General features: G+C 42.0%; 1 protein-coding gene across 9 annotated transcripts in view; it reads left to right on the top strand.

Annotated features, from left to right (window-relative positions):
• LOC133477140 (phospholipid phosphatase-related protein type 5-like) overlaps positions 1-14,065 on the top strand; it is a 52,316-nt gene extending 38,251 nt beyond the window's left edge. For 7 of the 9 annotated variants that reach the window (XM_061771556.1, XM_061771552.1, XM_061771554.1 and 4 more), the window contains 5 exons: positions 7,126-7,246; positions 9,057-9,307; positions 10,035-10,211; positions 10,312-10,448; positions 10,845-14,065. In XM_061771556.1, coding sequence (XP_061627540.1) covers positions 7,126-7,246; positions 9,057-9,307; positions 10,035-10,211; positions 10,312-10,448; positions 10,845-10,947 — 789 coding nt within the window. In that variant the 3' untranslated portion in view covers positions 10,948-14,065. Of the gene's footprint in view, positions 1-7,125; positions 7,247-9,056; positions 9,308-10,034; positions 10,212-10,311; positions 10,465-10,844 lie in introns of all 9 variants that reach the window. The other 2 variants (XM_061771557.1, XM_061771558.1) reach the window with 2 other exon arrangements.
• The last annotated feature ends 2,465 nt before the right edge of the window (positions 14,066-16,530 follow it).

The following is a 16,530-nucleotide window of genomic DNA, read 5'->3' as shown; positions in this document are numbered from 1 at the left end:
GCCCGTGGCATGAGGAGAGATCATCACTGCTTCATCCTGTCACTGGCAATCATGCGATACGGAGTCCTAAGAGATGAAGACAGGCCTCATGACGATACGCCCGACCGGCTCTCTGGCCCGTAAGAAAAAACTTCAGCCCTTACATGAGAGCCCCCTAATCCGGCAATTCTCTCACAGCACTGCAAGATTATCTGTTCCCACACGGGTCCAACATAAAACCCTTGATGAAAACACAACCATTTCGAGGAAGTGAAGGATAATTTGAGAAGGAGGGAGAGAAGTTGCAAGGAGAACAGGAAAGGGAGATCAGGAAAAAAGGTGAAGAGGAATGGGGTCATACCTCGTGCTAAACTAATCTTCCCCTTTTTTCTGAGAGTGGGGAGGGAGTGTATGGAACCGAGACTGAGAAATAAACACTGAAATAATTACAATGTTTCCACTAGCCTAGTTTTTCTTCCACAAAGAGTCGGAAAGCTGCCCTGGCAAAGTGACTAAAAGCAGGGCGAGACAGATAGGAGATGGAAGAAGAGGATGTGGGTGATGATAATGGAGCTGTAGCTCAATTGTCATGGTTACCAGCATGCGTGTGTTTAAAGACAAGAACTGAACTTGCAATGTCCACATTGGATATTTACAGAAGCTTGGCACTGTCATCTCATACAGGGTTCTTTTCTGCGACTTTCAGTCATTTTTTTCCAACAGTCGTCAACCATGCAAACACGCTAAGAGCTTCCAATGAAACCTGCATTATACAGCCTAAACCCGACCATAATGCATTTAACACCGTGACAGATGGAATTCACCATTTGTGGTGTAAATGGAGGTCTAATTTTAGTGGCGTCGCACAACAAGCCCGAGGTGTAAGCAATGATGGGAACGATGTAAAAGCTCACGCATATTTCCACGCTGGCCGCGGAGCCCGAGTTGCTTTTTATACGGTCGGTGTGACGTCAAATCGACAATTACTGCTGCATCCATCGCTCTTGTGGCTGTATTTCTATGGTAGTAAACACTAGGAAACACTCGTCTTTTCAGTTTATTACTTGTGAGAAGAGACAAAATTGCATCGAGCAAGCAATGGTCTGTGCAGCGTGCTTGGGCGAATAAAGGCTCTATAGAGCGAAACCTACTTTTTAACAGTCACGGTCAGCCATGTGTTACGTTTACGATGCGAGCAACTAAAGTGTTATTAATTTCACTAACATTTTAACTCAGGGTGCACCATTCACCGCTACCAAAAGTAGCGATGATTTAACCGTACAACACGAGAAACGACACCACTTTTACACCCTATCTGTACCAAAAACACTCAAAAACAGGCATTGATAAAAGCCAAATGCGATAAAGCCTCCGGTGGTTGAAAAATATCCGACCGGATCGTTGTGGGGCTTTCCACGCCGCAGCGAGAGGTGCGAGTCACCTGCTAGCTCACAAGCTAACCGCGGGTCTTCTCAGCCGACGGACGGGCAGCGGGCACATCGGCGGCTTCACCTCCTCGCTTGCTGTTGCGTCCGTGTGTGAGTCCACATGACAGACGCGCTTCAGGGCAAGTCAATTGTTTATTAAACGCGGCGGCACATGACATGACAGACATTTGAACATACTGTATGCTTCCTGCTAGCTACTGTATATACCCACAATGCTTTGTGTTTCAACATACATAATTATGGTAGTCTGGATAACAAATTACGTAGCCCCTTGGAATTTGAATACTAACAACAACAAGTTGTTTTGCAAATTGAAGCATGCAGGGAAGATGCATTTTCAGGGTGTAAGCATAGCTAGCTAGCTAACTGCACACTGTAGTGGTTTGTTGAAAGTCATTTTAACTCATTAAGTGGTGTTTTTGTCAGGTAGTGCTTGCAAACCACATGCGGTATGCTAAGGACAACAGACACACACACTATTTGGAGTCACTTTTCACAAAGTTACATATGACTGTCACCTCACCACAAAGGCTACAACATGAAAGTCACAAAATGAGGAGCGACTCAAGTCTTTGGAGTTTCTTCTGTTTGTCTCCCACAGACGAGCTTGCAACTGCACTTCATTGCTTAGATGTGTGGCACCTTCAAATTTTGCTGATGCTTAGTGGGGGAAAAAAAGAACACTATAAAAAAAAAACAGCTACTCTTATGGAGTCTTACTGTACTGATTCGACAGTACCTTCTCTCACAGCACAGGAGGCAGAAGAAAACTTGTCACTCATTCTTCATATGTGTTTTCATCAGTACTTTTTCTCTCATCTTATTTTAATATTTTCCTAATCTGATTTCTATGACTCCATACTTTACGATGATTTTGTCAAAAGAAGTCGATCACTATTAAAAGTAAAGTAAGACGACCCTTTGAACGCGTTAACGCACTTTCTGTGCTTCACGTCCCTTGTTTGGTTTGGTCCGCCATAAAGAAAACACGCTTGCAAAGTTAAGCCTTTGACATGCTGACGTCTCGTTTGACCTCATACATGAAGGTGGTTCAAATTCCAACAGTTTCTGCAAATTTAGAGCCATAGTCATAAAATATGGTCCGATTTCCAAATTGTCCCAACATTGAGAGCTTTCCACTTCAGCGATTATGTCGTAGTATTCTGCCACTGGCTGACTATTTCCTAATTCCAGGAGTTTACTGGTATCTACGGAGACCCCACGGTGCCAAGGTATGAGAAAAATAAAATTAATTGATGATCTGTACCCTCAGTTGAGTAAACTGTACCCTCAGTTTAGTGATCCGTTCCCTCAGTTTAGCAAAATGTCTGTAGCTATACGTATAAGTAAAGTAAATTCTATTTGGATCTTATATTCTTATTGGTGTGACTTCTGTGACTAAATTGTCATGTCGTGATATAGCCTACATTCCATTTTTTTTCAACTGAAACTGAACTGTATATGAAGCCCCAGACATTTGCTAAACTGAGGGCACAGATAAGTAAATTGAGGGAACGGATGACTAAATTGGGGGTACAGTTTACTAAACTGAGGGGACACATTACTAAATTGAGGGAACAGATTATCAATGAATTTTATTTTTCTCATACCTTGGCACCAGGGGCCCTCCGTAGGGTATCCATAAATCTGCTTCAAAATAGTTATATTACAGTTTGTGTTTTGTAACCTTTGAATACTGATGATTCATTTATCTCCATAACCACACGACAACGGCCTGCTGAATCATAGTTTTCACTTTTATCACACAACCAAACTGAAAGTTTGAGGGTGGGGCGTTTATTTTTTTGGGCCAATCTTTGGATTGAAATCCAAGTTTAAAGGCAGCCTGCTCAGTTGCCACTGTAGCTACAAGTTCCTATTTTGATGAAATGCATGAAAGATGATGAAATCTGGTGGTTTAAATCGTTGTGCAGCTGTCATCCCACTCAATCACCCATTCACAATAGCCTTTAAATGTATTCAAAGTAGACTTTACAGTCTTCACAATTTGCACAGCGTATATAATCCTTGATGTGAATTCACCTGGTAGGTGACAGCTAGCTCGACACTTTCCGTTCCGTTCGGGAAATGTGGCACAAGTACCAGAGAAATTGGAGCAGTCAGAAGCAGCCTGCATGCAAGACTGTGTGAAATGACATCATTTGAGCCGAACAGATTGGTTTGGAAGGCAGACATTACAAAAGCAGAACAAGAAATCCTGCCTCAAACTCAAAGGTCTTAATCTTTTATAGAGATGTCTGAACCAAGACTTTGTTCCAATACCAACTTACAGAAGGAAAGCAAAAGGGCTGTCAAGATGTCTCATTTGAGATTGTGATGGAAGTGGGAGCTCGCTGAGTCAGAAACAAGTGACCTTCCGAGTGCGATACTTGTAAGAAGGGACGAGTATTGACGTGGGGTACTCTTGAATACATGACTGAAGGGGGGGAAAGTGGCTAATCGGCGGGGGGTGCGCTCGCCATCGAACGTGCTCCCTGCAAGCCGTTGTGGTGGAGTTGTAATTGAGTCGTTGCTAAGTGAGGAGACGTGGCAAGTCGACTTACTGTTTTCACTGTGAGGCAGACTCTTCCCTGTCCCCTTCGATCATTTTCACATGTTGCTTTACACAGTGCAGCACATGCAATACTATCTTCCCTTGAAAGGGAGAATAAATCTGACTCTCAAACCATTTCAACATTCTGCAAGTGAGCTACGATACCTTTTTATATTCTCTCTCCGAGCAACTGCGCACCTCACAGATGGTGACATACAAAAAGGACATTACAGTGGAGCCTGAGGTTGAGCATCCCAAAAGTGGCGCAAATTCAAGTTCAACACACGTGCCTCAATAGTCAAAGACAACTTTCATCGTAATAGGTGACAGCATCAAATCGTGAGCTCGCTGACCAATTGGAAAGGATTACTTTCACAAGGCAGCGAGATACCACAAGGCGGCGCCAAAGCAACTATCAGCAACTATAGCAACAATTATACTGGGCTAAATTTAGCCTGAGCACAAAAAGAGCGAATAGCTGATTGTTTTTTTTCTTATTCTTATTCATCCATTATCTGAGCCGCTTCTCCTCACTAGGGTCGCGGGCGTGCTGGAGCCTATCCCAGCTGTCATCGGGCAGGAGGCGGGGTACACCCTGAACTGGTTGCCAGCCAATCGCAGGGCACATAGAAACAAACAACCATTCGCACTCACAGTCATGCCTACGGGCAATTTAGAGTCTCCAATTAAGTCAGTAAATAACGGAGGATAGATTCCCACCAAAAAGTCAGCGAAAATGTAAATTTGGGAACGTCGAACCGGGAAGATGCTGGGTTTCACTTGTGTGCACTTATTATACCATAAACATTTATTATGTCCAGCAAAACCTAAAAGTGCCACTAGGTGATAACATCTTTTCCCTTGCCATTATGGTTAGGTAAGTCATTTTACTTAATTTCTTTCTTAGATCTATTATACAATTGCCTCCTCTTTTAAACTTGTCAATGTCAGTTGTGAATGTTACAATGTTACTTAAATTATTGCTTTACAGTTAGTGAAGGTTTAACAGCCACAGTTAATTAATTCACTTTACATTATTTTCTTATGGACCAATTTTCGGATTTTGTTCAACTTTCTTACAATTTCTACTGCACTCATTTTTAACATTCTACTGCAATGGTTTTTGTTGATGAACTTTACTGTGAACTCCACACATTTCTTTGGTATTTCAAATGCTGTATCTATTTTTCTTGCCTCGTTTTGCTGCTCTAAATATCGCCACAGCGTAACATAATATATTTATTACGACATCTTATATTACATCGTTTTGTGTGTGCGAAATCCCCTTGTGGTTGGAAATGTCTAATGCTGTGTGAAGTATACAACTGCGCGCAGACTTTGGATGGGGGTGAGTAATATTACAAGTTCCACCAATAATGTTCCAGTCTTCCATTATTTTCCGCAGTTTGTAATGTCTGCGTCCCAAAAATACAGTTAGTTGGAGTTGGCATAAACTACTACACTTGCACATTCTTAAAATGGACTTATGAATAATGAAGCCATATTCAGTGGGCAGTAGGTAATGGCCAATTTTAGTAGCTTGAAGGTAAAAAAAAAAAAAAAAACACTACATATAATCCAGCTGTCTAATCTTCAGTGCCCACCATTGGGCATTACTGTGTAAATCTTAAACCATACTCTATTACCTTTTCACAAAATATAAAGCTTGTCAATAGTGTAAAAATTGTAAGACGGTTCTTCTAAGCAATTTTTTTTCTTATTTTCTTAAGAGTAGGACAAAATCCTTACACCACAAAAGACTGCAAAAAAAAGTGATATTTGCCCCCATTAGCAGATGTTATTACTAGCTCCTTCCCCACTGCACGAAAATGATGCGATTTTCCAGCTATTTTGGGAAAACAAGTTAAGCACTGTTAATATTAAGATGTGAAAACAAACGGGGATAAACCGTTTGCACTTTTATTTTATATTTACTTACATTTGAGAACTGTCCAATACCGAGTGCTAATACTTGATACCGATGATGGTTTTCAAAAACACATACTACAAAAATGTTGGGAACATGGTATAAGATGTAGTCCAAAATAACACTTTTTAATGCAGCAATTTGTCATTACTGACATTTGAACATCCAACTGCGAGTCTTTCTAACACATTTCACTTAAATGTAGCCTGTAACACAAGGCGTTTTCAGTTATGTGCTGTCTCAGTCAGAACAATAGAGGCACTGTGTAAAACCTACACAAGAGACAGAAGAGAATGTAGAGTTTGGTGGCTATACAAGTAGGACTACAGATGCCGTGTTGCCTTTGTGTATTAACTACAAAATAAAGTGAGTCAAAAGAAATACTGCCTCATCATTCCCAGTGAAACCTTCATTAGCGGCTCTTTCCTGTACGAGACCCATGGCGCCGGCCGTCTGTCCGTCACACCGCTGCACACGTTGAGCTACATGTGGCGCATTAGCATCCGCCGCCACTGCAGGCCGTGAGTCATGCATTTTGTATGGGATGGTAACCTACATCTATCCATGCCGCTGACTCGGCTTACGCGCTGTTCAGTTGAATTTATCGCCTCGTCAAAAATGGATCGATATGCCGCGGGGTGGGTTCCTTCTGGAATTCATTGAATGGACATATCCCCTCACAATAGTTCAATTTTAATGGTGATTGAATTGGGAGAAAAGGTTTAATGTATTCATTTATTTTTTTCCCATTTGTTGACCTAGAGCAGAGGCAGGGAAACCTACAGAGAGCATTTTAACATTTGACAAAGAACTTTTAGAAATATTTTATTACGGTGAGCATGTCTGCCTCACAGTCAAGAAGTTCTGGGTTTGAAACTCGGGTCGGGTCTTCCAGTGTGGAGTTTGTTCTACTCGCGCTTGTGCGAGCGATTGCTCGTCGAAATCAGGTAATGTATTTAGGATTACGAGGACGCGAGTGAATGATTGTAAGCGTTTGGCGTTCCTAAAGCTGCCAAATGGCGAGGCGAAGCAAAAGCAGGCAGGCCAAGGCAACATGCAGCATAATCGCTGGCAGGCGGGGAGGGAGGAACACTCATGAATAATTTTGACGTGCGCTACATTCAAGTGACGGAAAAGCCAGAGAGGGTCATCGGCGCTTAAACGCACACTTTTATCTCCATTTGATTGACATTCTCTCCCTTGCTGTTCTGTCCCAGATTCTGATTGGAGAGGTGACAAGTTTCTTTGTCAAGTCAGAGGGAGCTCAGGAGAAGACCATCGTGACCGCAGACTGCTGCTATTTCAACCCGCTCCTCCGCAGGATCGTACGCTTTCTGGGTCAGTCCTCTTCTTTTTTTTTTTGCAGATAAGAACCGCCTCTTTTGTTGAACTCAGGAGAGGTTTCCATCCCTTTTTTTGTTTTTTTTTTCGGGGCCGCAGCTGAAAGTCATGCAGTTTGTGGACTAGTCAAAAACAGCCTTTGTTTTCAGTTTTTTGGGGTGGATCTTTCCTCATATTTACACTCACCATACACTTCATTAGGTACACCTGCACGACCTCATGAGATATAATACAAAAACTGGATCCAAACTTCCAACTTTATAAAGAGTTTGGATGAGATTTTGACTTAATTGCCTATTTAAAAGAGTTTCTTAATTAAGATTCAAAGGAAGAGGAAAGTTTCTCTGAATGTTATGAACATTTTTTTCAAATATACAGTGTCATATTTAGCCGGATAACGCTGCCAGGAGAAGGCTTGCGATGTTCATCTTGCCAGAGCTTACATCATGTTGTACTTCTTTGGACAGCAAATGATCTGCTTAGATTGGGTGCAGCCGAGTAGCGCACTCCATTTTGTCTCATTTGCTTCAGTTAATTCCACACGCTTCACAGAGTTCTTAATGATCATTCAATTGGGCGATTTTATAATGCTGATTTTGTTTTGACTGATGCTGCCACAGAGGTATTCCGTTAAAAAAATATGTTTATTATTGTGGTTTTGGGCCAGGTGTTTCTAATGCATTGTCTCTCTTTATAAGGTAGCTGAAATATTAGCATCACCATGATGATGTATTTAATGCTGAAACATAATTTTTATACAGTACATATATAATAATAATCAAGGAAGTGTAGTTTATCACAGGCTAATGCTGTTAGCTAATGTTAATCTATGCCGCCCCAGGCTTCACCCAGCCTAGTTGTGGCACAAAACACATTATAATTATATATTTAATGGTGAAATATAATTAATAGTTAATAAATAGTATGTATTTTCTAAAAAAAAAAAATAAATCATACTAATAAATACTAAAATTATAGTTATTGATGTATATTCCTGGACAGAAAAACTAGTTTTAGTGGTGGAATTAATTTCTGACCGACTCAAACACTTTGAAATTCCTCATTTGTGTTAAAAGCGCTGAAACGTGAGCACTCACTGAAATCCAAAGAGTCTGCATTGAAGCGCTTCATGATGCTGCATGCTTTCTTCTTGTTTTTGACGAGAATAATACCGGGGTTCTCAACCGTTGTCATCCTGGGACCATTAGCCAATTGCTGCTAAGTAGCTCGTTAATAATAATCATTTTTGAAAAAATCATTCAAAAATAGCCTTTGAAAACATGTACTGTGTCATATTTCTAAACGTAACTTTTTTTACCACTGAAGTTGAATTTCAGCCACCCATGAAGAAAAAAAAACGTAAAAAAAAAAAAATTATTTTAAAAAGAAAAATAGTACTTTATACAAACATACAGTAATAACATAACTGAATACAATGCACATTCATGCACATATATGCATGAATATTATTAGATATATTTGAGATGTTTTTTGCAGAGGATAAAGAATACATTCCTGTGAATATTGTTCTATTGTCTCCACGTGTTGCCGCACCGCCTGTGTTCAAACGTCCATCGCTTCATGGGGTTATAACACCGCGACATTGATGCTAATTCCGTTAGCACGTCCATGATGTTTTACATTGTGTGTTTGCATTGAGCATTGAAACTGTGAATCAAAGCTGACTGACTGGTGTAGCTAATTATATTATTAATTATAGGCTGCAAATCACAAATCTGCATGTAACCAACCTTCCCGGGAATTGTTAGAAGTCAGTGACGTATTCCTCTATCTCATGCGCACGCAGGCGTCTACTCCTTCGGCCTCTTCACGACCACCATCTTCGCCAACGCGGGTCAAGTGGTGACGGGCAACCAGACGCCTCATTTCCTGAGCGCCTGCAAGCCCAACTACACGGCGCTGGGCTGCCAGTCTTCGCTGCAGTACATCACGGAGCAACGCGCCTGCACGGGAAACCCTTTCTTGGTGGCGTCCGCGCGCAAGTCATTCCCCTCCAAAGATGCGGCGCTCAGCTTTTACTCGGCCATCTATACTGTGGTAGCTAAAGATTTCTTCATCAAGCCATTTCTCATAGATTTTGTCCTCAATCAGGTGGCGGGGAAGCTGGAGTCTATCCCGGTTTACTTTCGATGACAGACGGGGTGCACCCTGGACTGGTTGCCAGCCCACTGCAGTAAAGGAGACAGTTTATGAATTTCTTTCACATTTTAAAACAGTTCCCAAGTGTCTTAGTTACGTGTCTTTGACATGCTTTGGGCAAAATCCCCCACACTACGATGATGTAGTGGACCCCCGGACATTTGCGGTTCAACATCGGCCTATTTGTGTAACCTCTGAGGTTTTATATCTTTTCAGAATTGCTTTCAAATGCCCTCCTTGGCTTTTTATGGTCCATGTTTCGTAGCTTCTCTGCCCCGTTTTAAGGAAATACATCATGTGCTGTTCACTTTTGGGCTTTAATCATCAAGGTCCGCACACATCATGAAAATGGTCCAGCCGAAATGTGCTTCGCTTCATGAATAGCCAACAAACCTCTTAATTACCCTTGTGTGCAAGAATGGCTTCCTAACTAGCGGCAAGTCGATTCCACCCGAACAGAGTCGCAATACTGCTGATAACAAGTGAAGTGTTAAATCTGCCCTGGTTTGTATTTTATTACTTGGCCTTATTTGGCAGGAGGTGTTACATCCAGTGTCAGCCTTTGACAAGCGCGCCCTCTTGTGGCAATAAATCCCGCTTCCTTCTGTGCGTCTTTCCATTCCAGATGTATGTGACCCTGGTTTTCCGCACTAAGGGCACCCGTCTGACCAAGCCGACTCTGTGCCTGGTGCTGCTGTCTCTGGCCGTGCTGGTGGGCGTGGTGAGGGTGACGGAGCACAGGAACCACTGGAGCGACGTCCTGGCCGGGTTCATCACCGGTGGAGCCATCGCCGCCTTCTTGGTGAGAGGAAGACTGGCGGAATGTCCACCCCCCCCCCCCCCCCACACCCCCTCCCCTCTTTGTCTCTAATGTCCTCTTTTCTTTTTCTTTTTCACGTCAGGTGTCTTGCGTGATCAACAATTTCCGGCCGGCCCAAACAGCGACCCCGAACACTCTGCGTCCGGCGCCGCAACCTTTGGAGACGCCGGCCGGGATTCCTCTGCTGAGTCTGCCTCGTGTTGAGAGTCCACTCGAAAAGTTAAGTGGCCTTCAGGTAAGGGGTGGGTGAAGAATTGTTTTAGTTATAATACCATTTTTATTTCATGAATCCATAATAGTAGATTAGTAGGGGAGAGCAGGGTGAAATGCCCCCATAAGGAAAGTGTCCATAAATAATTTGAATATTAACATAATACTTCCACAAGACGTGTTCCTGAGTAAACACATTTGAAGGGTAATTAACTCACAAAAAACTGCAATTTGGTTGTTATAAAAGAAGTCAGCTGGGACTGGCTCCAGCTGAGCAGCGACGCTGTACAAAATGGATGTTGGAGGCGAGGAATTTATTTATTCAAGCCGCTCGGTTGGGGCATGGCGTCTATTCGGTGTTTGCCAAATGAGATCATACCATTTTACGCTCTTCTTCTGCTTTAGGCTCCAGGGCTACCATATTCTGAGATCACATGACCCTCGGCCCATCCCGCACCCCACCCCCGTGCACCACCCCTTGCGGAGGTGCCTCACCAGCTCAGTCTAGACCGGCCTGACGACGGCGCCACCCAGCCATGCCCCGCCCACCGCGGCGGCCGGCTTCCTCTCCGCCGGGTGAAGTCCACGCAGGTGTGAAGGCCCGCGGTGGGAACGGCGGCGCAAGCTCGTTTGCCGGCCCGCCGAGGCGACCGACCGACCGGCCGGCCGGCTTCTGTCTTGTTCGTCCTTTTTCCCCCCTCTCCTCTCTCGGGAGCGAAAGAGCCGAGGAAAGGCTCGTTAAAGCCAGCTGCGTCGAAGCAATACACCACCTCCTGTCCGCTCGCCCCCGCCGACACTCCGCAATGAGATTAACACTTGTTGGCTGCCGCCGATCAAACACTCTGATCATCCAAACTTGGCGGAGCAGACTCTTTGCGGACCGGGGGAGAAGCCTCGTAAGACCACTGGAGATGTTTTTATGTTGTCGTTTGTTTTTGACGCTCAGGACAATTCAGAGATGTTTATATGTCAACAAATACACATCGCAAAGATGCTTTCTATCCTCTAAAGCGGTGTTTCACAACATTTCTCGAGCCATGGGGTTGAGGGGGGTTGTTGTTGTTTTATCAGCGAGAAGTATATTATGCAGGTCTGTTTTACCTTCTGCCCTCTCGTGGAAGAGCGTTTCATCATTCTGCCTGTCACTATACACCGCCGGAATAGAAAGGCAGATGAACAAAGGGAAATCATTTGTAGCTCATAAATCATTTTTGGACCACGTAAATAAAGTTGAATAATTTCCCGCAGCACACCTGATGATCTCTCTTGGCACAGCGGCACATACGTCCCGGTATGCACGGAGCATTTCTAGCGGTCGATTAATTTTTCAAATATATAATGAATAAATGTACTTCTGTTTTGGTCCCTTAAAGCTGACAACAATAAAGGTGTGAATTACAGGCAGAACATGTGACTGTTTTAACAATACTTTGTCCTTTAGTATTTGTTTTACTTTACAACAGAGAGAAAAAGCTGCAAAAATAGACAAATACATTGGCAGAGTTTTCTTTGTTTTAGGCGACCTGGGCAAAATCTATTTTTAAAAATTCCTACGTGACTAAATCACAGCTTTTGCAATGTACACGATAAATGGGAAGAATCTTCAGCGCGACTGACTTCGTGATTGCTCCATTCTCAAATCAATGTGGAAATGATTCTGCTCCTGTTTTCTTCTTTCTGTTCTGCGGGAATTGAACTCACTCGTCACTGTTTCTTGAGAAATAGTTACTATAGGGGTCGTACACGTCGGCAATTAGAGCAACCCAATTGCTATGTTTGCAGCTCTGTTGTTAGTGGAAGCAAGTGCACGTCAGCTAGCAATGAGGGATAAATATTGGTAACATTGCTTTCTTTTAAACGGGTCATATTTGGGTCAAAATGTGAAAGATTTCTCCCCCTGGAAAGTGGAGGTGGGGGGGGGGGCTACCTTTCGAAATAAGGTACAAAGTGTGTGGCGGTTTATTAAAACAAGATCAGATTTGTGGACCAAGTATGGAAGACAGACTCCAGATTGCAGGATTAAGTATGAACGACGTTTCAGTTTTTGCGTGGCACAAGACGTTTATGGCGTCAAAGACAGTGTGCGATAAAGGGCGGGATGACAAAGCAACAAATACTTCAATATCTACGATTTACTTGAACTCAGTTTCACATTCATTGGCTTTTGTAATACCTTTTGTTCAACTGTAAAGAGACTTTATGGACACTGTGCACAAGTGTGATTATCTTGTCAACTCTCCTAACTTCACAGCTGTTTTCTCATCAATGAAATGTCATGCCGCTGGCCAGAAAAAAAAAAAAAAGAAAGAAAGAAAAGTTGGACAACCCGGCCTTTCACACAGAGATCCTACAAAATTAACCGCATCAGAGTCATAAGAGTAACAGCCGTGACATCTGTCATTTATCCGCTTTTGCCTTCGACAAACAACGTACTCGTTTTTGTTATTGTGTTGTGCACTGAGTGATGTGATAGAAGGGACACTTACTGTATACGCCACCAAATGTTAGCTACTAACATATGTCACTATGTTATATTTGGATGCTGTCAGAAAACAAGAGAGAAAAAAAACAAAAAAAACACCAATTCAACAAAGCAGAAGAGTCCAGTTGCCTCAATTCAACCTTGACCTCTTGACCTCTATGACTGAGCATCTTCACCGACATAAAGAAAGAAAGCACAGTGGTAGTTTTTATTCATGTTGTGACAGTAAGTTTCAAAAAGACTTTGACAATTATGCTGTTAGGCTAACAAAATATATTTTCATGTGTGTGTTTCTCTTTTTTTTTTTCTTCAGATCTCTTTATTGATGTGCCGTTCATTTTGTTGCGGCTTAATTCCAGAATATTGGGCTCGGCTCGGACCGGCGCCTAACACGGAAGAATTTTGTACAGTAAATTAAATGTTTTCTTACACCTCACACGATACGCTTATATGATTATGTTTAATATGTGGGACAAATGTTAAGATTACAAAAGCCCCGGGAATGTAAAATGAATCTCAGCACCCCTAAAATGATGTCCTTTAAACAGCCCCAATAAGTGTAAAAGCATACAGTACTTGCTTGAAATGGAATATTTTAACAAGAAAAACTACAGCACCCCACCATTGCCTCAAAAATGGTTTGCGCCAAACTTTACGTCTTTCTCGGCAATTTATGAGAGTTCTTGAAGCAGCCCTAAACTAAACATCCCCGTCCACCAACAGCAAGAAAAACAATATATTATATAATATTATACCTCGCAGATTATCTGCATTAAACTGTTTCAGTTGGAATTTTTCTAACAAAAAAAAAGAAAAATGTGGGGGGGTGGTGACTCAGAAATGTCCAAATTATGTTCTTTTCATGTTTTGTATTTAGCAAAATAAACCGCAATTACCACAGCACAAATGTTGTCGCTTCAAATGATGTAAGACACACACGATATTATCTTAACACACGAAGGAGATTTTAAAAATGCTAATAACAATGCTCAGTTATTGGTTGAGACTGTCACAGGTTTGATTTTTTTCCAAATATGTTTGTTATCTTGTTTTAACCTTGGTTGCAGTAACCGAAATATTCAAAACTGCATTTGTATCGGCTCACGATAGATTGTCTGTAATAAAGTGAATAATATTAACAATCTATTCTTCTCAGCAGTGAGGCATGCTCTGTTCTCCTCGACAGACGTCAAATCCTTCTTTTTCTTTTCAAGTCATGTAGAAGCTTCTGGAATGCAATTTCTCTTTTAAACTCCGCTGTAAGCTTCAGCTTTACAGATGCCATGTCTGCTGCGGAGGCGGCTTCGGTTTGGTTCTTCCTGACTGGGGTAAATTGGCGTGCTGTATGTTATGGCATTACAAAAGTAGTGTTTATGCTATAGTTAGTAGAAAAGGGGCATGCTTATATTTTTATAATAATCGGCTGCTATAGGTTCCAGCTCACCTGCAACCCGAATGAGTTCAAGTGTTATAAAATTTAAAAAAACAACAAAACAGATGAGCTGATATGTTTTTCCTGTGGGGGAAAAATGTAGGTGTCTATTTGAGGTATGGCATTTATTTGTACAAGTGTATGACGCAATCGGCACGTTAGGTAGAATTATACAGTATTACAATAGCTGTCTTGCATGCCATAGTTGAGAAATGACAGCAGCGTGGCAGTATATTAGTTAGCATGTGCGCACATAGCCACTAGGTGGTGCTCAAGCAGGTGGCCTTTTGTCCTGGATGAAGAAAATACCCTTTTTTGCAGCAGGCCTCCCCCCATTCATCAATATTTATACGAAATAAATTAGCCTCTCTGCATTGTACATATGCTCCCACCTTACCCGAAGCCCCTTTCCTTCTCCTTCCAAAAACCTGCCATTTGGACAGGGGTGTGTTGACTTTTTATAGCCACTCTAGCCTCCCTTCACCTCCTTTGTTAATCGTTGCATAACGGACTGTGTTGATTTAGTTAACAGAATTAAATGTGCAAGTTAAATACAGACAACAACTGTATGAATAATTTTGGGACTTGAGCGCCTGCCCCCAGAAATGTCTGTGCACGTGCCTGTTAGCACGATGATAGTCATCATTTTAATGTATGAAAAATAACATGTTCGCATACAATTGTGTCATGTTTTGTACTGCTTGGTGGTTTATTGCCAGTCTTAGTGGCCAGTATAAATGCTCAACCACTTTATCAGACAATGTGTAGGGAGTAACTTCATCCAGCAGGGGGCAGTGTTTCACACCAAACGGTACAAAAACAGACACTTGAGTCCAACTCAGCCGCACTCAAAAAAAAAAAAAAAAAAAGCAAACAGAACATTAGGATTTAAGAAACAAAAAAAGGACATCTGTGTAAAAGGCAGAAAAGAATATTTTTTTCAGAAAAATCCACCAGTGACCTTCACTGACCCACTCCCAGCCTTTGTTACCACGCTAATAAATGCAACATGATGGCACAATTACTTACAAATGTAACGAAAGCCCCCACTTCCACCTCTCTTTGTGTTGTGTTTGTCACTCTTGTAAATGACAACACACACACACACACACACACACTAACACACAACACTGTGCACTCCCCCGACAACATTATCTGTTCCGGAAATTGCTTCTCAAGCACAGCCGGAGCCCCATTAGAAAAGAAGAGCTCTGCGCTGTAACCTTTTTAAAAAGCCATTAGTGATGCACCTGCTTCTCTCTCTCTCTCTCTCTCTCTCTCTCTCTCTCTCTCTCTCTCTCTCTCTCTCTCTCTCTCTCTCTCTATTTGTGCGTCCTATTTGTCTCTCTTGTTAACATTGACACACAACACCAAATTTCTCCATCCTGATTGCCACTTGCACTTCCCAATCCAGCGAGCAACCACAACAAAAAAGTCCCATTTTACATGGGCGCATCGTCATTATCATCATTTGACTTTTAAAGCTACACTTAGGAACTTTTTTTTTTTTTCATTCCCATTCCATCCACTCCGCAGAGTTTTGAAATGATTGACTTTTAATGCTAGAGTTAAGTCAAATTTGGGCCGCCCGAGCACTCAGTTTACATTTTATAAAGTAATATTTGTGGCTTTTTAAGCTACACTAAATAACATCGCAACAACATTTGCGAAGCAGCTGTGCCTTGACTTACAAGTGAGCTACGTGCCGTCGTTCGGATGTGTTTGTTGTTGTTGTTGCTTTGACTTGTGAGCAAAAAGTTTGCGATACAAACAGCAAATTAACTTTTGGCAGATAGTACAATTCTTCAAATAAATATATATATTTTTAATGGGCTTTAAGCTGTTTAATGTCACTCCCAGTTGACGTTTACTGTCTAATTCAACATTAAACGGGCAAAATTACACGTTGTGTATTTAAAACAACCACATGGCTTTGGCAAAACACCATAGACGGGCTAATGAATGAAATCGTCTCCGTGGTGTTATATATTTTTTTAAAGCAATGGATATTGGAACACAAGCAGTGGAGCAACACGTGTAGACAGATAATATAACAATACTCACGCGCATACATCCTTTATCCTCTGTGACGAACTACTAGTATCACTGTGGCTTACTGAGGAGTTACCGTCTCGATCTATATCCGTATGTCTGTATTGTTCTGCCCCCCCGGGTGG

This window comes from Phyllopteryx taeniolatus, chromosome 4, assembly GCF_024500385.1.
Source record: "Phyllopteryx taeniolatus isolate TA_2022b chromosome 4, UOR_Ptae_1.2, whole genome shotgun sequence".
NCBI classification, from domain to species: Eukaryota; Metazoa; Chordata; class Actinopteri; order Syngnathiformes; family Syngnathidae; genus Phyllopteryx; species Phyllopteryx taeniolatus.
This window is presented reverse-complemented; position numbering and strand designations above follow the sequence as displayed.